General features: G+C 39.8%; 1 gene segment (V, D, J or C); it reads right to left on the bottom strand.

The window, feature by feature from the left end:
- Positions 1 to 647: 647 nt before the first annotated feature.
- LOC132814770 (Ig heavy chain V region-like) lies at positions 648 to 1,695 on the bottom strand. The segment is given in 3 exon segments: positions 648 to 718; positions 1,137 to 1,457; positions 1,563 to 1,695. Coding segments are annotated over 3 exon segments (441 nt in total).
- Positions 1,696 to 8,641: the final 6,946 nt, after the last annotated feature.

Below are 8,641 nucleotides of genomic sequence, written 5' to 3'. Positions count from 1 at the left end.
ACCATTTCAAAAGTCAATCAACACAATTCAACAAAACCAAGTAAAAACAAAGTCAGAATCCAATCAACACAGTTCAACCCGAATCAACTAAAACAAAGCCAAAATCCAATCAACTCAATTCAACAGTGAAACAAACTCCGAATCTAATCAACAGAATGCAATATAGCACCGCAAGAAACTTTGATGACAGTTTCTAACCTGCCTGTCATCAACAAAATTAACAAAATAAATGAGAAAATATAATCATGGTAAGAACATATATTCAAGAAATGAATAATGATATTTTAGCATATTTTAGTCATGTTTTGTAATATCTTGAACATCTTTGAATTCGTAGCATTTGTTGTTGATAATAAAACTCACAGTCAGGGTGTCACTGACATTAAACATTATTTATAGCTGACTGATTAAGAGACATTAGGTGTTTCAAGTAACCCAGCCACATAGAATGTCCATCTGATCAAAAAAAAGAGATACACTGAGCAAATGACTCCATCATCACCATTTTAACTATTTGCTGAGCCTTAACTGAAGTCTATAATCAGTCTGAACAAAAATCAATCCGAACCAAACCAAACTCAGCACAGAATCTGAGTTTCATTTAATTCAGAAATTAGTCACATGAATAGAAAGTTTTTAAAAAGTCACTAAGAATGTTCAAAGTTCTTACCTGAAGTCACAGTCACCATGGTCCCTTGGCCCCAGTAATCAATACCCCAGTACCCACTGTAATATATCACAATGATGTAGACCAGTACACTCATTCTCTGTTCTTTACTCAAGGTCTCAATTTTCATTTGAAAGAGCCATTTAGCACTGATCATGTTTAGAATGAATGCCATAGTTGACATAACAATTAGCAGTGATTTCCTGAGCTGTCAGATATATTTTGTCCCAGCATTTAATTGATGGAAGTGTTAGCAGTACATATGACATGCCTAAAACATTGTCCCATTGTGTCACCAGTTTGCTAGTTTAAATGGTACATTTCCTCTTTGATAGCTTTGTAAGAGGCAGCCTGAGGTCTGCTTCAGATCGCAGTTGGTATAATTGCATTTAAAACTCAAACTGACCATCAGTTTATGATGGAATTGACAAAATGTTCCCTCGAGCTGTTTTTGAACGGGTCCAGCCCTGGTTCCTCTCGCTGTGGTATCTTGCACAGTAATAGATGGCGGTGTCTTCGATCTTCAGGTTAGTCATTTTCAACGAGAAAATGTTGTTTGAATTGTCTTTGGACGCAGTAAATCGACCCTGAATCGCTGGTGCATAGTTATTGCTGGATGAACTATAGTACCAAAGCAGCCACTCCAGACCCTGGCCGGGAACCTGGCGGACCCAGTGCATGTAGCTGCTGCTGAGATCGAACCCGCTGGTTTTACAGGTCAGTGTCAGGCTGCTTCCGGGATGGCCAGTCTCTGCCTCTGGCTGGGTCAAAACAACCTCCGACTGGACACCTTTAAAAAAGACAAGAAATAAACCATGAGCATTACTTTTACATTCCTGAGGTAGACTAACATTGAGACAGCAACAAAGACAGACTTAAACAAAAAAACACTCACATGATAAGAAAGTCAGTAATAAACTGAGAAAAATTGTCGACACAATCATTCTGATAACTTCTGGGAAGCGGTTCTGTCAAGATCTTTCTAAACAAAGCCGATCCCGGAGTGTTGAATTACGGTCCAGTGCCTAGGATTTATATGGCCATCGGAAAGGGCAGGCTCACAGCTTCCGCCTGTTGGTTTCCTGCTGGAGGCTGAGACTGGATCCTGGTCTCAGCTTGCACAGCCCCAACACATGGGCTCATGTATTTACCAGGTTACGCTTAAACATGGATATATACACATCTTGGGATATTTATTTTGCTGAGTAGCTTCTTTGGGAGTGTTTTTTTTTAAATGGTGGAAGTAAAATTGAGTACCTTCAGGTCTATTTCACATGATAGTTGCAAGTATTTTGTTTTAAAATAAATTCATTCGGAAGTTAGCTCCCTTTATTTCTACATTCATTCACAAACAGATAAAACTAAAATCAAAGTTCAAACGTATTACTAGCTAGTAAAACAATTGAGTTTTTTTTCCCCAGGACACTGCCAGTCTCAGTCCCACTACAAAATAACATGTAATTCATACTAAACATTTCAAAATTCAATTTAGGCAACTGAATACAGAGCGTGTCCAAAGTGATTATATTCAGAATATTCAATTAGAAGTTAACTCCCTTTAATTCTACATTCCACCACAAGCAGATAAAGCTAAAAAGAACTTCAATCATATTATTAACCAACAAAATGAGTGACTTTATTTTTGCTGTCACTCAACCTCTCTCTCACTTTACAAAATAACATCCCATTTCTAATCTGCGTTTCTAAATTCCATTTAGGCAACCTAATATGGAGCAGGTCTAAAGTGATTATGTTCAGAATGTGAGTGGATGTCACTAAACAGTTTGGACCCGGAGATTAGAAGCACCTCCTTACATTGCAGAATGTCTCTCCTTGCATCTTTTTTTTCAAATTTTTTAAAATGCATAGTAAAGGAAAGCTGTGTGCCTGAGAAACAAAAAGTGAGTTGGCAGTGATACATAACACCTAGGTAAACTTTTGAAAGAGCATCTAATGAACTAGAACAGGACAGTCCATACGTTTTTTTAAAAAAATCCTCAACATCTAAACCATTGCAGGTAACTGTCTGGGTACATCAGGAGTGTTTGGTTAAATTAGAGAGTATTACAATAATCATTACCACGAATGTAGGTTATAAACAGTACATTTCTCTGCTCACTGATAGCTCTGACAGGGGCAGTTAACTCATAAAAATAAGCAGAAATTCGCTGTTACACGACACCAGTGTTAACCATGTATAAAGGGCCCACTCAGTTTTAATGAGATAAATGAATCAGAGAATGGTGTACCAAGTGATGTGAGTTTGAACCAATTCAAGTTTGTTAATTTACTTTGAGATGATAACAAATGTTACTGCAATGTGGGATTTTGGATCCATTAACTTCATATTCAGGAGCTTTAAAGATACTCAATAAACAGGCTGAACTAACCAGAATGTCATTGCATTCAATGTCCTGTTTCTGATAGTCATACGGTGAATGCTGTATTCAGTGACTTTCCTTTTTAAAGAAGAAATGCCAAGTGAAATGTATCCATTGTGAGTAAATGGGAAAATATAGTTTGTTTGGTAGGATTTTACTTTAGTTGATTCATTTTCCCTTTAATCGGCCAGATACAATAGTTGGCAGCAATTAAGCTGACTGCAGAAAAGGTCCTTGAGTTCCCAGGTTCATTTACTGGAAGCAGGTGGAGTTTCTGCAGGGGATCAAAGATATTTTGTCTCACTGTTGACCAGTTGGTGGAAAGCAAACTGCAGACCATAACCACTGCCTCTGCAGAAACAAATCTACTCAGCAACAATACTGGAGAAAAGTTTATTTTTCAGTTGTGAAACTTGGAGAACTAGTCCCTCCTCTCATTGAAGGAAATATTCGCAGAGTCTCAGACACAACCTAAACATCAACAGTTCATTCGAGGATCACTGCAGCACTGTTTAATATTGAGAAAAATTGATAAATAGTCATAGAGTCATGGAGTGATTCAGCATGGAAACAGACACTTCAGTCCAACCAGTCCATGCCAGTCATAATCCCAAACTAAACTAATCCCACCTGTGTGTACTTGGCCCATATCCTTCCAAACATTTGATATTCATTTACTTATCCAAATGTCTTCTATAGGTTGTAAGTATCCACCACCAGATCATCCCAGACACAAACCATTCTCTGTGTAAAAAGTTGTCTCTGATATCGTTTTAAAAATTTTTCTCCTCTCATTGTAAAACATGTTCCCTATTGTTGAAATCCCCCACCATAGGGAAAATACGACAATGTCTGGGTCAAAAATTGAGAACAATCCCAGCTCCAAACATTTACAAAATATTACTATGGATCTTCCTTGAGTCCAAAAAAGATTGTCCCCTTTGATCAATGATTTGTAAAATTTATTCGCGTATCTAATGTGATGGACGTTTTCAAATAACTTCTGAAATGCAAGTGGTTCACATCAATCGTATTAAAGTGACATTTCGTGTGTTACCCCACACACAAAAAAAACAAGTTTGTTGACATGAGTTGCTCTGAGGAAGTCTACGATGAATTCTTTTATCAAACAAAATCATTTCCAGTGTTGTGAGGGCTTGTCTATCTTCTGTGCAATGGTCTGAATTTTGAAGTTGTGTCTGACTGCAGATGAAACTGGCTGCTCTGGGTAAAAGTACAGTTTGCGCCTTTCACATTGTTAATGTATATTGCTGACTTTAGTTGAATAAAGGGATGTTGCCCCAGGCATCGTCTGGCACCATTAATTAGACCATTAATTTCCACATCGCTCGCCAGAGGATCAGGTGGAGTTTATTGATATGTGATATTTTTGAAACGAAAGCTTCGTACATTTCCAGGATGAATCATGTAAATTAGAGCCATTCACCTTTCCACTCATGGCTTTATAAACTTATATGAGGTCACCCCCCGAACTCTCACCCTCCAGTGAAACAAGTTCCAGTCTATCTGGATTTCCAACGGTAACTTTGTTCCCTCACATTCTGCTGTTAAAGATCCTCCTGCCACTCCAGGTCCACAGAGAGTGTCCCTTGATACTAGTTCAAAGAAATGAAAGGAACTTGTCCCACTATATTGTTCAATTTTATTTGGCTTCAAACACCATAAAAAATAAATGTTCATGTCATTGCTGATTTATGGGAGAATTCCGTTTACACAGTATCTGCTGAAATACCTGCGGTACCATCCTGAATCTGGTTCGCAGGTTCACCTGTTGCTCACAAATGCAACCAGACATCAGGGAGCAGTGTGTGGGATATAGTTAAAGTAGTGTTACTTCTGCAATTATAATTACTTATACAAAGTAAATGAACTCACACCAGTGTGTAATTGTTTCAGCCAAGAGCTGAGTCAACAAGAATGGAAACTATATAGAGGAAATACATAATTGTTTTTGTATTCACTAAAATTGTATGCAAGAATGAAACGTGACTGCAAAACAATGGTAGATATTACAGACGAATAGATAAGATGCTGTGAGGGGAGGGAGTTAAGCTAGATATGCCTGTACAAACAGTAGGTATAAACATTTGTTTCCCACTTTTACTGAAACACAGGAACAAACCCCAATTAAAAGGGTCATAAGGATCAGTATGGTAGGGGAAGGCACAGATGGAGGGAATAGATAATAGTGAAGAAAGGATATGCCTAACAATGGGCCACAGCGGGATGAGGTCAAACAGCCTTGTGAGGCCAGAAATAAGCATTTGTCACAGACAAGGAGGGCGCCGGTCTTAGGGAAGTGGAAGATGTAAACAGGGGAGGAGCAATGAAATAAAAAAATAGAAACCAAATTACATAAATATCGTGTATTAGTTGAATTCAGTGTGTGTGTCCCTGCCTTGTGGACAGTGGACATCACACCGTCTTGCAAGAGTAAAACAAAGGGCACCACTGATTCAGATTTTGTCTCGGACTGAAATTATTGAAGTGTGTGAGCTTTGTTTCTCACAAGTGAACATCGTCCACACCCAGCCCTCCCCCCTTCCCTTCTGTACTTCTCACTTTGTGAAATCCGTGTTGTCAATAATCAGTTAAAAGAAAGATTTTTAAAAACTTTCTTAATTCATGTTGCTGATCTTGACTGAGTAAAGGTATGTTGCTGTCAGCGTTTCTGGGGAACATGTCTGCATTTTTTTCATGTCAGTTTACAATGATATTAAGTCAAGAATTGTCAAAACGTCCTGAGAAACAACGTTTAGAAATGGGCGTTCTGCCCCTACTTTTTTCCCCATAAGCCAGGATTTACAGCATTGGAGATCATATCTATGTTGATAATGGATTAGACCCTACACAATGTTCCCGAATGTTTACTTCAAGTGCTATCACCTGCAGGGTTATGGACAACATGCTATAAAGTGGGTGTTGGCTGGAAGGTTCTGTTTTCACATGATACAGGTGTAATGGGCGAAGTGATCTCTGTCGTGAAAACTTCATCCTTCCTCAATTCATCTTTCCTACTTTGTCTCGTTCAGAGGCTCTAATTCACATGATTCATACCGGAAATATTCCAAGCCTTCAGTTCAATGATATCAATAAACTCCACCTGACTCTCCGGCTAGCGATGTGGAAATTAATGGTCTAATTAATGGTGCCAGACGATGCCTGGGACAACATCGCTTTATTCAACTAAAGTCAGCAATATACATTAACAATGTGAAAGGCACAAACTGTACTTTTACCCAGAGCAGCCAGTTACATCTGCATTCAGATACAAAATTCAGACCATTGCACAGAAGATAGACGGGCCCTCACAACATTGGAAATGATTTTGTTTGATAAAACAGTCCATCCTAGACTTGCTTAGAACAACTCGTGATAACAAAATTGCTTGATTTTTTTTGTGTGGGGTAACACATGAAATGTTACTGTATTCCGACTGATGTGAACCATTTGCACTTCAAGTTATTTGAAAACGTCCTTCAAAAAAAGATATGGGAACAAATTTTAGAAATCATTGATCAAAGGGATTTTTTTTGGACTCAAGGAAGATCCATAGTGATATTTTGTAAATGTTTGGAGCTGTGATTGCTTCAAATTTTTAACTAAGACATTGGCATACAGTGGACAACATCACAATTTGCTGTAACATGAAACTCGCAACCACTGTGAACCATCGCCTGATGGTTCAGAATTTAACAAGGACCTAGCAAGGTTCGTGGAATGGACCGACGAGTGACACATGAAAATTAACAAATTTCTGAAATGATTAATTTAGCTAGGAAGAATGGAGAGATTTCACATCTCTGTTTGCATTTCAATATACTATAAATTACTTTTCTATTATATCCTAAAATACTCGAGTCTTTGTTCATATTTAATACACTCTATCTTGTTCTGGGGTTAAGATAGTTTCTTTATTTATTTCACTCAAGACTGGATGCTGTAGTTTTGCCTCAGTATTGACCAAACTCGGTTTGGTGCCAGCTTATATCACTTGAGCTGCTTTTTCAGGAAGTGAATCTCTCCACCTGTTAAGTCAAAATAATCTGTTCATGCTTAGATTGAAATAAATCCTATTAATATCATCCCAAATTCAGACTCGGTTATTTTGTATTTATTCATTGGAATTGAACAGGAATATGACCGGCTGTTCTTGGTGGAGTGGGAGGGGGAGTTAAAGTGTTCAGCCACGGGGCCGTGGGGTTGGTTGGCACGGGTGTCCCAGAGATGTTTTCTGAAATGATCCGCAAGTTAGTGTCCTGTCTCCCTGATGCAGAGGAGACCACATCGGGTGGAACAGACACAGTGGATGACATTTGTGGAAGTATAGATAAGTTTCTGTGGGATGTGGAAGGATCATTTGGGGCCTTGTCGGAGGTGGGGGGGAGGTGTGGGCGCAGGTTTTGCACTTCCTGTGGTGACAGGGGAAGGTGACAGGGGTGGGGAGTGGGCTGGTGGGGGGCATGGACCTGACGAGGGAGTCGTGGAGGGAATGGTGTCTCCGGAATGCAGATAGGTGTAGGGAGGGAAATATACCCCGAGTGATGGGGTCTGTTTACAGTGGTGGAAGCAGCAGAGGATGATATGATGTATGCAAGGTTGGTGCGGTGGAAGATGAGGACCAGGAGGGCTCCCTGTTGCGATTGGAGGGATGGGGTTCAAGGGCATCATCGACCACGTGGGAGGGGAAATTGCATTCTTTGATAAAGGATCTGGGATGTTTTATGGTGGAACTGGACCTCCTGGGAGCAGATGCGGTGGAGGCAGAGGAATTGAGAATAAAGGATGGCATTTTTACCTGAGGTCGGGTGGGAGGAGGTGTAGTCCAGGTAGCTGTGGGAGTCAGTGGGCTTGTAGTAAATGTTTAGTTGGTCACTGGAGATAGAGATGGAGAGGTCTAGGAAAGGGAGGGAGGTGTCCGAGATGGTCCCTGTAAAGTTTAGGTCAGGGTGGAAGGTTTTCGTAAAGTTAATGAACTGTTCAACCTCCTAGTGGTTGCATGAGGTGGCATTGATACAGTCATCAATGTAGCGGTGGTAAAGGTGGGCAATGATACCGGTGTAGCTGTGGAAGATTGACTGTTCCACATATCTGACGAAGAGGCAGGCATAGCTGGGGTCCATGGCTACCCCTTTGGTTTGGAGGAAGTGGGAGGATTGAAAGGAAATGTAGTTGAGGTTGAGCATGTACTGCTTGGGTTGGCATGACAGGAAGAAACTGAGGGCTTCGAGGCCTCCATCATGGCGTTTGGATGTGTACAGGGCCTGGACATTCTGTTCATTCTGGGGCTTATCAATAGCTTGCAGTTATTATGGAACTGCAAGGGCAGTGGCTGGGAACTCAGAGAAACCAATGGTTCAGTCTTCTGCTTGAAGCAAATTTTGACCAGAACATTTAAACACCACAAAGCTCACTGCAGGAAATGCCAGTGCTGTAACTTTTAATAATATTTGAAACTTGGTTAAAAATAGGAATTTTTAGTTATAGTTTCTGAAATAATCAAGACAAGAATTAACTGTTAGAACAAGCTCTATCAAAGAGAGAAGATTTGCAAGGTTTGAAACCACACAGT

This window comes from Hemiscyllium ocellatum, unplaced genomic scaffold (assembly GCF_020745735.1).
Source record: "Hemiscyllium ocellatum isolate sHemOce1 unplaced genomic scaffold, sHemOce1.pat.X.cur. scaffold_904_pat_ctg1, whole genome shotgun sequence".
Lineage (NCBI taxonomy): Eukaryota > Metazoa > Chordata > Chondrichthyes > Orectolobiformes > Hemiscylliidae > Hemiscyllium > Hemiscyllium ocellatum.
Note: the sequence above shows the minus strand (reverse complement) of the source record. Positions and strands in the feature narration are given on the sequence as shown.